Consider the following 15,608-nt stretch of genomic DNA (forward strand, 5'->3'; position numbering starts at 1 on the left):
AAGTTGACCAAATCACATCAAAGTGAACAGTACTCTCCATTTTAGATAGTTGTGTATAATATTGATTGAAATGCCTCACATTACCTCCAGTAAAGCACAAGTAAAATATGAAATACCAGATTAAGGGCGATTTTTATTAGCCATCATACATTTATGCTATAAAGGTAGCATAAAGTAGTATAATGTAGCAAAGTAGTTGGAAAAAAATAACAGTGCACAAATAAATCAATCTCATTTTTGTTTAAGTTTTTCAAAAAGGTGAGAAAACAGTTTTTTTCTTGTTTTTTTTTTTTTACAGTTTCTCATTTCATCTGGTAGTCCTCATGCAAATACAAAAATCTATGAAATTGCATCCTTTATGACTTTACAAACAAAATGAATGCTTCATAAATAATTTTTTTTATTGTTTTAAAATACAGTACTCCCTTTTCAGTTTAAAACAATTCAGCTCATGTTTGACCGGTCCAACTCTTTTAAAATTTTAACTGCGACCTTGTAGTTTGGCACCGATAGGCAGGTCCCTACTCCGTCCAGCAGCAGTGCAGGGTACTCTTTATGCAAAGTATATTGAACTGTTTGTTTTTGCTACGCTGTCGTCCTTAATTTTTCTTTTTTACAAGTTGCAAAATTTATATCAGATAATTGTTTGAAGAGTTGTCAAAGATTCATCTATATTTATTTAGTTTATTGGTTCTTTTCTGGTTTATTTCACACCAGAAAAGAACCAGCAGCCAATGAAGTCATCCTAAAAAAAAAACAACTAAATACACATCCAAGAATAACTACGGGTTTATAAGAAATGACAAAATAACTTTTAATGTGTAATCTTGTTCACAAAAAACATCAAAACAATGTTTCACTTTGTCTCACCGTTGAACAGCAAAATAATATGTCATATACTTTATTCATATGAAGGATGTTTATGGCGTAGATCTGGAAGAAAATCAAGAAGATCATGTGATTTTCCTCACTTTTCTCTTTTTTCTGTGTTGCCGTCTCTTTCTCCCGTTACCTATCAAAACGTCTATGAGATGGATGTATTCATTCAGGGGTTCTATAGCTATAAGAGCTTGATTGTTATTCAGTTTAAGTGAGTTCAACATGACAGCACTTATTTTCAATTGTTGGTTTGGCCCTGAATGACTCATTCTCACTGCGCTGTATAGCAGATACAGTGAGTGGAAAAGAAGGTGAGGAGTGTTGAAGTTTTAGCTGCAGCATCACTATCCGCAGTGCTCTCAGTCAGAACTGGAGAACCAAACCTCCTCAGCGCACCATAGATCTAATGCACACACACAGATTTTATATTGCATCAAAGTTTTATTCCACATGTGCTAAAGTGGTATCCTCTTTTAGTGGCTTTCCTTTCACAGCACAGTGGACAGTGTCTTTTACTGTAATGAGGTTGTTTTGTTGTGTTTCCCTGACACTTTATGTGACGCACTGATGCAGCATGTTGTTTGGTTAGGAGAGTGTTTTCAGTCGCAGCTCTCTTCATCTAGTCTCGTCGAGCTAGTTGCTATGGTAATAAAGCCGACTCCATTGCCAATTGTTGAGGTGATCTGGTAGATCACGAGAACCGCTCCGAAAGAACTAGCAGCAGACAGTGGGGCAGATTTGTGCATTTTGTGCATTTTTTATGAGTCCTTGTTACATGAGTCAACCACAAAAACACGGATAAACATGTGCCAAAAAGACACATAGACAGGAATCTGCGAAACAGTCAGCTTTTTTTTTTTTTTTTACAGAGGCAACTTGAAATGCTTGCTTTTTTTCTGCCAGCATGGAATTGCAGACACCCCCAACCCACACACTTCTCAGAGCCATCATTCAACTCCCACCCACCTCCCCGATCTGCAGCAAACAGATCAGTATATACACACATGCATGCAGTCTCTGTTCAAATAGTGGTGATAGATGTGATATTCCCCCTTTTCTGCACTGTGTGTGTGTGTGTGTGTGTGAGTGTGTGTGTGTGTGTGTGTGTGCGTGCGCGTGTGTGTGTACATGCGTGTGTGTGTGTGTGCGATATGTCTGTGTTAGCAGAGGCGGTATGCCTTCAGGGCCATATTGAGCACAGAGCTTACTGCAACGTTCAGATGCAAGTGAACAACCTTCACTCATTCTCTGCCTTGTTTTCACTTGACTCCGTCTCTTAACCTCCATCCTTTTGTCGCTATTTCTTTGGCTTTTTAGTCCTTCTTTTTCCTCCATCTCTCCATCTCCTTTCCTGTTTCTCACCTAGAAAACATCCCACTTTTTCTACATTCAGAAACAGCTCAACCCACACAGACTTCACAAGGTTGCTCTCCTTCTTTCAGCTGTCTCTCCACACCGGTATGTTCCGCCACCCTTTCCTTTTACTTGTCCTTCCATCCTTCCTTCACCCATTCTTTATTGATTCTTACCTCTGAAGAATTTCCTCCTTCCACCTGTATCTCTACTAGCATGACAGTGGTTTTTGGTACTTCCACTGGTGTATTTCCTCTCTTTTACACTTGTATTCACCTGTCTCTCCTTCCTTGTCACTTTACTTCTTTTCTTGCACTTATCTTGTCTCTCAGCCCATCCTCCATCCCAGAACCTCCTGTTTTTGGCTGAAGGTTTCTTTCTTTTGTCCCGTCTATCTCACCCATCTTTGTTTCACTCAGGCCTTAGGTTTCCTCTGCTTTCCTTCGTCCCTTCCTCAATCCAGACTTTCTTTTCTCCTTCCTATCTGTCCTCTGGCATTCCCTTGTGGCCTTCTGCAGTGTGACCCAGGCAACATCTCCATCCTCTGGGATTGAATCTGCTGGGAGAACAAAAAGCTAATGGGATCTCGCTTTTGCTTTCACTTGTGACATACGAGTGCATCTTTGTGTATGTATGCACGAGTGCTGAGGGATGCTTCTGTGTCAGACACGCACTGTGAAATAAAAGAGGAAATCATTTCTCGACGAGTCTCTGTAATTCTCTCTTCGCCCTTTTAAAAAGACTTATTCTTACTTATTCCTCCAAAGACCACTTGCCTTCTCTGTCTCCCTGCCTTTAACACCAACATACCCCCTTGGGCCTTGCGTTAGTCCTTCATGGCTGAGGACATAATTAATTTCTCACCTTCTGAATGAAAAGTCTGTCTTCACCATGCTTCTAATTAAGCCAGAATAATAAGGTGTTTCTCAAGTTAGTAGAATTGCTAAAGTGTCTCACTTTAGAGATGTTTTCATGCAGAGGATTTCCAAACTAACTGCATTTGCTACTTTTTTTTTAAAATTGCCCATTTTGTTTTGTTCAATTTTTGGTCTTTATGGATTTTTTTTGAATATCCTTCCATTAGCTAAGCTCAGTTATCCTAGCAGGGGTGCCTATCTCCAGCAATCAGCGGGTGATAGGTGGCGTACACCCTGGACTGTGGTAGGAAGCTGGAATTTTCTCTGGAAAGCTCCACGCTTAAAGATCCGAGTATGGGATTTGAACCCAGATCCTGCAAGGCAATGGTACAACCAACTGCTCCGGTGTGCAGTCCAGATTTTTAGATATTCTTGCAAAATTCTCACATTTTTCTTGTCAAAGCAGTGACTTAAATGTTTTGTTTATTCATTCTTGTCTTTTGTTTGCTTTTTTATGTGTTAGTCTCATTTTTTAGGTTTTGTTGAGTGTTTTCGTTGTTGTGGTACCCTGCAGTACGTGGTCATAAGTAATCAACACGCCTTGATCCTCAGTTTGTGATTTCCTGCCTTATATATATTTGGCAGGAATATATGTTTGAGTTGACCTGATGCTCTTCTGAGCTTGTTTTACACTGTGTGTTCAGGGAACTGTGTAGATGAATAGTCTAAGCCAGATGTGTCCAACTCCAGTCCCCAAAGACTGGTGTCCTCCATGTTTTACATATATCCATACTCCAGCAAAACTGTTACAAAATAGTTGAATTTACTTTTGCTTTTTTAAGTATCTATAATGTTTCATTTGATTTCTTTCACGGGTTATTGGCCTCATACTGTCAGAACATAGTGTATTTTAACAAATACGTAAGATAACACATTTTCAAAATGTCATCTTTATTTAAATGCTAAAAACAGATAATGGTGTACATTTTTCATAATTGGTACACTTTTTACATTGTCTTCTGATATTTTGAGAGACGTTTGTCACATTTTCAGTCAGAAAATAGTGTCTTGGTAAAATAATTATAAAATTTCAAGCTCTAGTAGGGGTATGAGTCATTTTGGCTTAATTGTGTGTGGCAACTGAAAAAGCTAAAATCCAAAAAATAAAAACTACAAAAAGCAAACTACTTCAAAAGTAACAAATGAATATTTTAACAATCTTATCAGTCAACCGCTTTCATTTTCTCCTTTTGGCACCTGCCCTATCCATTTTCAGACATGCAACGTAACACAGAGCTGTCCCACTTCATTCTGATTGGAAACTTTACAACATACTTAACAAACTTCACATACGCACGCTCGGCATCTGAGGCAGGACAACAGTCTGACTTCCGGTCAGTCTTTCTCTATTAGGAGAACTTCAGCCTAGTCTTACAGGCTGAAGTTGTTAGTGGATGTGTATGTGTGTATTTTAGACAACCTGTATATGTTTAAAGGAATGGTATTGTGTATTTTCCAGGCATATTGCCATTTTGTAGCTTAATCAAGTATCTACATTACCTTCAGTTGTTATAAAAATGCACTATATATGAAACATAATTTAATAGAAGTTTGACTTTGTGATGTGACACTTTGGCCTTCTGTCTCTTTAAGAAGCTCATGCTCTTTCTGACACTGCCTTCAACATGTCATCACAGCCATGTTTCTCATTATGCCATTTACAATGGTTATGAGCAGTCTTAGACTCATGATAAGCTCAGCACCAGGTATTTGTTAACTGCTGTTTTAGATAAGAGAATAACATTATAACATGAAGCATAGCTTAAAAAAGTTGATTTTATGTAATAACCCCCCTTTAAATTTTTGATTATAGAAAACGTGGAACATATAATAAAAGTGCATTTAATGTACGTATGCAAACTTCTGACCTGCAATGTAGGTTTCTCTTCACTGTGGCATGTGGGTGGAGATTCAAAGAGAAAACATCTACCATCAGTCTCCAGTACATGTCTCTCCACTCTGAGGAGTCGTAGAGAATTTCACTGGCTCAAACTTGCACTCGCAGACACTTTCTTGATAAGACATTCTGTGAACTCAGCATATCCACCTCCATGCAGTCAATAAGAAGTCGGGAGTCCTAACAATCTATTTACTCGCCGAACTTGATTTTTGGGTAATTCAAGGACAACGCTGAAAGGGACCATCAGAGGCATCTGTAATCTTTTAGGCTGCTTTACATGTAATTACCGACACACAGCTCATTTGGCTTCAGCACACATCCAAGGTCCTGGCAACACATATTTTTGATAATTGGCTGGTGGGAAAGTCTTACTGAAAGTGTGTTTGTGTGTCTCACTGGCAAATAGCCTGGTTTACCTATTACTCTGTGTTATTTTGAAGACTTTATTATATGGCAGCTGCTGGGATAATGATTGATATCTCTTCTTCATCTTTTGATATTATCGCCACATTCTTATTGCAATAATTTAGCTGTCAACTAACCATTTAGCCCCAAAATTCAAATAAGACTTGACGCTTTGAATTTCCTGTGACAGAGGGGAGGCAGGAGGAAGATGAAGGGTTTTGCTGTCTCTGTGATTTATGGATTTCATAAACGCTAACCCCCTCTGCTGCCATCTGACATGCCATTCTTCTCTGAACACACCGAGCTTGCACAACAATTGGATGGCTTTTGCTGCTGTCAGTGCCACCCATTTGTACGTGCTTGTGTACACGCATGCACGCGCAAGCTAACAGCAGGGTCAAGGCTTTGGTTCTGTCAGCACAGCCTCCCACTGAGCTCAGAGCAATACCTTAGTTATCACACTGGAAGTACAAGCTAATGGGGTTCCCACATGCATTTGTGTGCACATCCTCACAGAAAATCTGAAGGCTTATTTGCAATCTGTTCTGATTTATCCTACTGATCTCGTTCTGTATGTATAAAAATTGAATTTGACCTGCAAATTCTTCTGTCAGCCCAAGCACAGAATGACACTAGGAAGGCGTTGCCATGTTATCAGTGCCTCTATCTACAGAGGGGCTGAGAGTCTTGTTATATGTTGAGGAATCAAAAACCTGGCATATCTTGCACTATCCCCAGTCGCATCATCATTTGACAGGCTGCACTGTATAACACATATCTCTATGTGTCAGCAGCATAGATTTGATTGCTCCGCTATAGGGACAGATGTGGCATTGTGGGAGAGACACACTTTGTCTGAGTCAAAAGGACGAAGTGTCAGCACTATCAGGTTGGATACTGCCAACAATGCGTCAGGTTACTGTTTTCCCAGTCCAAAGTCATTTTCTCCTTCTTTTTATGGCTTCAGCATCATGCCAATTTTACAATCTCCTTTCTTCCCACATCCTCGGGGTAGATGGTAATCCTTTCATAACAACATGTATACAAACCAATTTGGCAGTTTCAGCAGTGTGCCTCCCTCGCAGAGGAGACACACAGGCTAATTCCATCAATGAGTGGGTACTTATTACATTGCCCAGGGTCTTTATTCCTGTGCCTTTATGACTATATGGTTTTATAGACAGAGGCTTAACGATGCCTTTGGTGATACACATGATCAGATAAGATATTAGGCCAGCGAATTTATCCCTATGGTACCTTGGAGAGGGATATGAAGCCAGTGACATGCGTATCATCAAGCATCACTGGCTCTTGCAGCCTCTGCTAATATCTGAAACTGTCTGGTTCCCAACAATAAAAACATAATTTGAATGGCCTTCGTTTATTTCCGAACTCATAGGCCAAGGTAGCTATTGTTTATTATCTGGTGTCCACAGCTGCTTTTAAAAAGATTAGCTACAGCAAGCATTAATGCGTTTGTTTGTTTGTTTGTTTGTTTGCAATTCCTTATCTTTTACCTCCTCTTCCCCACCACAGCCCCTTTCTCCCCTCCAGGAAGTGAGACGGTAGTGAAGTTTGATTCCCAGGGGGACGGCATGGGCAGATACAATATCTTCAGCTACCAGCGTTCTGGCGAACGTTACGGTTACGTGCCAGTAGGTGAGTGGGCAGAGAGTCTGAGTCTGAACAACGATCTGATTCGTTGGCCCAAAGAGGTGCTCCCAACGTCACAGTGCAGCGACCCCTGTGAGCGAAACGAAATGAAGAAAATGCAGGCAGGTAGGAGAGGGAATTCTAACTTTTTTTTTTTTTGTCAAAGTGAAGCTTCATTGATTTTCTAGGTATGTTCCCACACATTTCTCATATTATTGTTCCCCAGGTGAGTACTGCTGCTGGATCTGTACGGCGTGTGAGCCTCACGAATACCTGGCTGATGAGTTCACCTGCTCACCTTGCGCTCCTGGCCAGTGGCCAACTGATGACCTCACATCCTGTTACGATCTTCCTGAGGACTACATTATGTGGGAAGATGCTTGGGCCATTGGTCCTATTACCATTGCATGTGTTGGGTCAGTGAAAAACACATTTTTTCTTTTTAATCAAGGAAAAGATTTTTTTTTTTTTTTTTAGAAATATATGCAAACCTGCCAACATATAGATACATGCAGATTTAAACAGAAGTTAAACAAAAATAATTGCAAATCAGTTTCTGAAATATTTCTCAAGTTTGGAGGGTGTTTCTTTTTAAAAAAGTATGATCATATCTTTTTGAAACTTAAACATAGTAATAGTAGCTGGATTTTAATGTTTAATTAACATATAGATGAGTTTTTTCCCTTTTTTTATAACTTGAACTCAATATTTCATTTGATATTTAAGTTCTATGTAAAGACATAAAGTACAGTATATATCATGACACATGCTCACTACTTCACAGAGTGGCAGAAGAAAACAATGATAAAAGAAGTTCTGCCACAAGTTATGCGTCATGATCAACAACATGAGTCATGCTGTTGATAAGAAGATGGATAGAAAAGAAAAACATATTTTTGCAACCGTGTGTCACCTTTTTGCCCACTTCATAATTACGCACAGCTTTGTTTTGCTCTGTCACATTAAATTTAAATAAAAGATATCAAAGTTTTAACATAACACAGTGGGACAAGTAATACTTTTTAAGGAAATACACATACTTTTTTCTTTCATTAAGCCAGTAGACAACAAGCATTCCTCCTCTAAATGCTGCCGACAGAATATTTTTGTCTTTATTATTTCTAACATTTCTAGTCAAGCAACACATACGCAACATAAGCTCTGCTGTATGTTCACACCATTGATTGTCTGATTCATGCCTCCCCTCTGCAGCTTTGTGTGCACTGGCTTGGTGGTTTGGGTGTTCGTCAGACATAACAACACGCCATTGGTGAAAGCATCAGGCAGAGAGCTCTGCTACATTCTCCTCTCCGGAGTCTTTATGTGCTACGCCATGACTTTCCTCTTTTTGGCCAAACCTTCTCCGGCCATATGTGCCCTGCGGCGCCTCGGCCTGGGCACGTCATTTGCTGTGTGCTATGCTGCCCTGCTGACCAAAACCAACAGAATCGCCAGAATTTTCAATGGCGTGAAAGACGGCGCGGGCACAGTGAGGCCGCGCTTCATTAGCCCATCCTCTCAAGTGAGTGAATGCTGCATCCTGTCCATCAATCTGCATCAGCCAGAAGGATGGAGAGAGTAACTGAGACACAGAGAAACTCGGTGACCTTAATTCTCCTTTCTTCCCTTTCTTTGTCAGGTATTTATCTGCCTGAGTATGATTTCTGTCCAGCTTGTCATGGTCTCAGTGTGGCTGCTGCTGGAGGTTCCTGGGACTCGGCGCTTTACGTTACCGGAACGACGACAGACTGTCATCCTCAAGTGTAATGTGCGAGACTCCAGCATGCTGCTGTCGCTGGGATACGATGTGCTCCTGGTCATCTTGTGTACTGTGTAAGTTGTGTTGGAGTCTCAGAAAGTGACCAGCTGCTAAATTGATTGCCAATCCTTTCATTCTTTGTTTCAGACATGAGATATTGGGTTTGTGTTTTGTTTTTTTTTCTAGGTATGCCTTCAAGACCAGGAAGTGCCCTGAGAACTTCAATGAGGCCAAGTTTATTGGATTCACCATGTATACGACATGTATAATTTGGCTGGCCTTTCTTCCCATCTTCTATGTCACATCCAGTGACTACAGGGTATTTTCTGACACACGGAGAGGCATGCTAATGTGCTGAAAATTTAGATTCAAAACAAAACGGCTAATGTCTAAATCCAGAGTTACTCACCTGCAGTTTTTGAAACAAAAGGAAAAGGTTTTCAATCCAAAAAGAATAATTTATCACACTTTGGCAAAATCATTTTCAATTATTCATATTTTTACATTTAACAAAATAATGTCTTCCCAGACCAATATTTGGCATTGAACTCTTAAAGATTTATTCAAAAATATAAAAGATTTTAGGGCGTATTCACACAGGTAATTATTACAGTTAAATGTTGGCAAACCTGACTTTGTGCATTGTACAAGGGCAAGACTAATCCTAAATAAAATACCTTCAACAAGCAAACAGTGTTTCTCTGCACTGATGCAGTTTTTTTACTTTTAAGTGAGGTATTATGAATGTATCTAGAGGAAAGCCTACCCATGTCTATTTATTTATATCTATGTGCATAACAGCTAGAGCAAATTGCCTGATATTTTCCAAGACCATAACTGGTGAACATCTGCTGAAAGCTGGAGGTAATTTTTGTACGAAAGGGGAGAAAGAGAAAAACTGACCTGCTGCGCTGCTGGATTTTCAAAAAGCATGATTAGGAACGTCACAAAAGTTAGAATTTATTATCCATCCTTGGAAGTATACCCAATATTTTTGCCCATTTTTTGTAATCAAATAAATTGTTAATCAAATAAATCACAGATGATTCTTTTTGTTCCCACTTTCCTACAAGTTGGTGCAGTATACTTACTTTGACATGCAGCAATTTTAGAATCATACATTTTTGAGAACCAAATAAATTAAAGTGATGCGCTTATAACCACTTTTTAAACCCATCTGCAAAATCACGTTTGATGTAGAAACATCATTCTGACATGATTTCTTTAGTCACATGTTACTCTTTAGGGTTTTGAGAAGCGCCTCATCAAGTCACAGTTTGGAGTTCTTTGTATCATTTTTTAATAAAAACAGAAGTAAATTTCATCTATGATCACTTCTGCACCTTCTGTCTTTAGGCATAAAAAGAGGGTAACTGTAACCTGTTTCAAAAATAGGTGCGATAGATTGATCCTCTCTGTCTTTATTACTACCAGTTTCCTCAATCCACAGAAAAAAAAAGCTAACAGTGGCAGCAAAACAGCTGCAAAAAATGTAGGAAATTAGACTGCACATACTTTATACAAGAAAGATTAATTACCAAAGTCAATTTACAACAAGAAAAGAAGAAGAAGAAAAAATAAGTTAAAATTCTTCATGTCGAAATCTTTTGTAGTGTAACCTCAAAATAATACAGAGGGGATCTAACTTTAAAAATCTGTAAATATTGCAATGGACTGACGACCTGTCCAGGATTTACCCCGCCTCCTGACTATTGACTGCAGGAGATACACACCGCCCCCCTCATGACCCTACAAGGACAAGCGTGTTACATAACGGAAGGAAGAATCTGTAAATAAAGATAGTTTTAAAGCTAGAAATAAATATTTAAAAAAATCACTACTTTCTAGCTATGCCTTATTGCAGCTCCTTTTCACTCAGCTTGATTGACAGAAACAGCCAGGAAGCACAGGGCACAAACAGGTGCAGTGGCAACTTTAATTTGTAGCTAATCCCATCCGCAGATGTCCCAATTCTGCTGTTCTGAGGTGACAAACAGGCTCCGCTAAACTGCTGACACATGTCCAGACTTACCATCAAAGGCGAATGAGTGTTCGTCTGAACAGCAAAAATCCTGAGTGTACACCTACACACCTTAAGTAGACGTGTTCACAAACACAGTCTGTTCCAAGGGGCATGAGAGAAGTGGTGCTGTCTGAGCTGCCCATTTGATCCCTGAATAAAAGTAATTTTTTATTATTTTTTTTTTTTTGGCCGTGTCTGTCCTTTTAAATGTGTCTTTCTCAGATAGAAAAGAAATATTTCTAAGAAATCTTTCTTAAAGATTAGTCTAGCTCAGACACAATGTCCTCCCACACTCATAAATATTTACATAAACAGAGGAGATGTTGAATTGTTGATTACTGACGAATGTGCTCAGCTGTGCTGTGATTTTACTTGCTGTAACACTTAGAGCAGTGATTAGGGGAGCCTGAGCAGAGCTTGCAACAGACACCTCTGCAGACATGTGATCAAGAGACTGGGACAGTACTTAGCATCGATTTACACAATGAACCGCGTAGGACAAACTTAAAGTGAGCAGCGAGAGTCTATTAAGTTTGGCTTTTGTGTTCTGTGTTGATTAAGTCTTTATTGATCTATTCAGTAATTGTTATTCTCAGAACTGGTGTAAGGTAAAGAGATCTGAAGACAAGAGTAGAACTCTAGTGTCCTACTGGCTCTATTCATGATTAGGAGTCGGATGCACTTGTATCTGTTTAGCAGCATTTTAATGTTTCATTTTAGAGATCAGTAAACCATACTGATGGATTGGGTTTATCTACAATAGTTCAAAGTGCCAGAAGCTTCATTGTATTTACTGCAACAGACCAGCATTATTGTGAAATGGAAGGAACATGGTGGATTGTTTCCCCCATGATCTTCCTGCCACCATGGTTAACCCTGGATATGGTGTGTTTAGAGTGATGTAGAGCAGGAGTTCTCAGAAGTACATTTTGTTTTGCATGTAAGCCAAAGACTTCAGTTTTGTTCTCCTCAGTAGATTTACTAGGGTCCTTTTGAGGGGAACTGTTTGCACTGGATTTTATTTTGGTACAAGGACTGAATACAAATGCATGGCTCACTTTTCAGATTTTTATTTGCTTCACAATTATGCACTATTTTGTGTTGGTGAAATCATAATATACCACACTCAACTTTCAAAGTGTCGATAGTTTTTACACTGTGCAGTCAACAGCTACTTAAGTTATTTAACTTAACAAGCGTAAACTTTATTAACAACAATTCAAATGATACTTTTATCTTTTTTTTTTTCCAGGTTCAAACCACGACCATGTGTATCTCTGTCAGTCTAAGTGGCTTTGTAGTCCTGGGTTGTATGTTTGCGCCCAAGGTCAACATCATCATGTTTCAGCCCCAGAAGAATGTGACCAGCCACCATCTTAACCTCAACCGCTTCAGTGTCAGCGGGGCTGCCACTACGTACGCATCCCATGGTAGGTTGTTTTTATTGAGATGGCAGGTTTTCTGTGACAGATGGGCTTGTTTGGCATCCACTGTTCAAAAGGATTCCATGCACTGAATCCTGAATTACTGGCACGGTATGTTTACTTAAAGTTATTGGTTTTCTAACCAATGTTCTTTTTCAAAAAACAAAAAAAGAAACCCCAAAGTTAAATGTAAACACATATTTTTCATTATAGTATTCCTCTGTTTCACTGAAAATTGTACAACAACGAAATATTACAATAGCAAAATTTTACATTTTATTGACCGTATGTTCTAGGGGATCGTCTTGCCAAACAGTGACAAAGTTGTCATTGTTTGGCCACAATGACAACAAGAGTGTTTGGAGGAGTCACTGGAAGGCTATTAAACCGAAGAGCAGCTGTCGGTCAAAGTGAAGGTGGCATTATGCTGAGTGTCTCCTTCACTGACAGTGATCCCAAACATGTATCTAAAATAGTTCTGGAAAACATAAAGCAGGTTAAAACTGAGCTTCTGGAGTAGCCCTCATCAACTTTTTGAACATCTCTCAACTGCTTAAGAGGTAAAGAAACCAACTCTTTGACTTTCTATTAAATTGATCAAGGCCAAAATAAATTTCACATTCACACCAATGATGGGTGCATTTAAATTTTTGACTGTTCCTTTCAGAACAAACATACAACATGTGGGTGTGGGTTTACAACTGTCTTAATTTGATCAAAGCCTTCTGTTAAAACAGAAATATTGATCACCAATTTCTGTTAAATTGGGAAATATCAAGTTTTGCCAACGTGATGTAAAACACAGAAGGGAATAAATGGTTTTCACAAACATTTTTACTATTTTCTTTTGTTCACACGAGAAGTAAAAAGATTAAAGTGGCAGCGTTTTCTCATGTGGCCACAGGGAACAAACAGTGCTGCTGTATAGGACATTAGAGAAGAGAGGAGAGATTGCGCCTTTTGCGCACTTGATGTACCTCAGGATGGAAGTGGCGCTTAAATTGATTGGTTCTGGTCTCAGAAGCAGTTCACTTTTTTTTTTTTCCGATGGGTGTTTGTCCTAGTTTCTTTGTCAATCAGTTTGACACACACTGCAAACAGAACTCACAGAACGAAGTACAGCTGATCAAACAGGCAGGAATAAAACAACAAGGCCTATAGTGAGGATGGTGCCAAAAAACCTGAGTAGTTTATTAAAAAGGCGCTTGAGGTAGATGCATTTTCTTCCTCAAAACTGCAGAGTGATTAGGAGACATGAATACGATCAGAAGCTTTCATGAGAAATTCAGCGTGTTTGTAGAAATTTTACATTTTGAATGTTGTTCAAGTTTGAAGCCCAAGGAGCTGTTTTCATTTTTGTGTCAAAAGTTGATTGAAAAAGAAAAGTGAAAATAAGAAACCAAGTAGAAGGCAGCCAAGAGTGGAGTCAAAACCCAAGGGAAACATTACATTTTTTAGAGCAGTTGTATGTTAATTTATAAGGCCAAAATCTATATAGTGATTTGTCCAGGTAGGAGGGCAATGAATGAGAAGTAGTACAAGATAAGATAAATCTTTATTGCCATTTACCCGCCTACAGTGTAGTAGCACAACAAAATTGGTCTACTGATCCATATAAGGTGCATCGTGGAATAAGTATGCTGGAAGCAAGCACTAAACTTTGATGTACAGTAGTGGTTCTGTTTTCTTTAATCACTCAAATACAAAATAATAATGCTTTAAATTAGGAAAGAAGACAATGAAATGAATCCAGCAGGTCAAAATAGGAGTATGGATAGAAAAAAAAACATTTTCCTATCCAGTAAAATGTTTTCTTTACTTATTAATTATCAATCTTTGTGTTTTAATCAACTTGTTCCTTCTTGTTCGTAGCTTCTGTCAGCGCCCACTTCGTCCCAACAGTGTGCAATGGGAGAGAAATAGTTGACTCGACCACTTCCTCTCTGTGACAGCATCCAGTCCGCTCTCTAAACCCGCCCCTGCGACTGTTAGCCAAATAACGAACATTTTTCACCCCGGCTCTGTTTTACCCCCCTTTTTCACACAAACACTCTTTTACACACGCACAAACAAACAAACACAACCACACATACTGAATACAAGCAAACGCCTTCCTTGTGGACTAGAACTGTATTGTTTCACAAATGTAGAAAGTGTGTAACTATAATTAAATTATTTTCTAGGGATGTATATACATGGAATCAACATTGTTGTACGTAGAGAAACAAAAGAACAAAAAAAAACTGTTTTTAGGAGGAATTTTTTGGAACCTTTGTTTTTGATAGCTTTGTTTCAATGTAAATAGACATGAGCTTAAACATGGTAGGGGGACTGAGTCCTTCCATCTGGATGCACATTTGTGGCTCTGCTTGCCTCACTGCAATACCCACAGACTTTTGATTCTCATGCTTTTTTGTAGTACACCATTGTAATAACTACCTGTGTATGCATTTCTAATGTGGATCTGTACATTTGTATATTATACTACTGACGGTTCAAACAGCACAATGTTAAAGGTCTTGTGACACTAGAATGAATGTGGAAAAACAAAAAAAAAGTTAAAACTGGACAAACTAGAACAGCCAGAAAGGAAATTGAAAGGGAAAGAAAGGAGAGAGAGAAAAAAAGAGATTCATTAAATTTAGTGATATATTTCTGTTAGAGAATATATCATTTTGCATCTTGATAGATGTTTGTTGTATTCTGGATCTTTGTAAAAAAAAAAAAAAAAATCCTTCTGTGGCTGTTTTGGCAGAAAAACACGTTTTGCTTTTGATACAAATGTTCCTATTTTCTAATTATGGAATCCCTTTATCTAAATGGCCATAATTCCAGACGTGTGTTCAGCAAAGCATCGCTTTTTCACTCCCACTCCTAAACTGCTGCGTCTTTTAAAGATTGCTGTGATGTATTACTAATAATAATGAATAGCTGCACTGAAAAGACAGTACTGCTAATGCTTTATGTAAGCCCCAAAGAACAAAAATAAATCAGTTTTTCACCCAGTAATTGAAGTGCCTTGCAAAAGAATTCAGATCCCATAAACCTTTTCACATTTTGTCCCGTTACAACCACAGACTTCAGTGTATTTTAGTGGGACTTTATGGGATAGAGCAACAGAAAGTTGTGCAGTGAAAGGAAATTATGCTAGGTTTTGGCACTTTACAAGTAAAAATCCTTTAAGAGGTGTTGCATGCATTTTCTGCTGAGTACTTGTAGATCTACGTTTAGTTGTATTCACGGCTCCATCAATCAAATTCTTTGGGGTATATCTTTACCAGCCTTGCTCATTTGG

General features: G+C 38.8%; 1 protein-coding gene across 4 annotated transcripts in view; it reads left to right on the forward strand.

The window, feature by feature from the left end:
- Window positions 1–14,996, forward strand: part of grm3 (glutamate receptor, metabotropic 3) — a 48,585-nt gene extending 33,589 nt beyond the window's left edge. For all 4 annotated transcript variants that reach the window (XM_015044712.1, XM_015044711.1, XM_015044713.1 and 1 more), the window contains 7 exons: window positions 6,991–7,233; window positions 7,334–7,523; window positions 8,320–8,629; window positions 8,747–8,940; window positions 9,053–9,185; window positions 12,142–12,319; window positions 14,186–14,996. In XM_015044712.1, the coding sequence (XP_014900198.1) occupies window positions 6,991–7,233; window positions 7,334–7,523; window positions 8,320–8,629; window positions 8,747–8,940; window positions 9,053–9,185; window positions 12,142–12,319; window positions 14,186–14,262 (1,325 nt within the window). In that variant the 3' untranslated portion in view covers window positions 14,263–14,996. The remainder of the gene's footprint in view (window positions 1–6,990; window positions 7,234–7,333; window positions 7,524–8,319; window positions 8,630–8,746; window positions 8,941–9,052; window positions 9,186–12,141; window positions 12,320–14,185) is intronic.
- The last annotated feature ends 612 nt before the right edge of the window (window positions 14,997–15,608 follow it).

This window comes from Poecilia latipinna, unplaced genomic scaffold, assembly GCF_001443285.1.
Source record: "Poecilia latipinna isolate Pla-1442-1.1 unplaced genomic scaffold, P_latipinna-1.0 Scaffold689, whole genome shotgun sequence".
Taxonomy (NCBI): domain Eukaryota; kingdom Metazoa; phylum Chordata; class Actinopteri; order Cyprinodontiformes; family Poeciliidae; genus Poecilia; species Poecilia latipinna.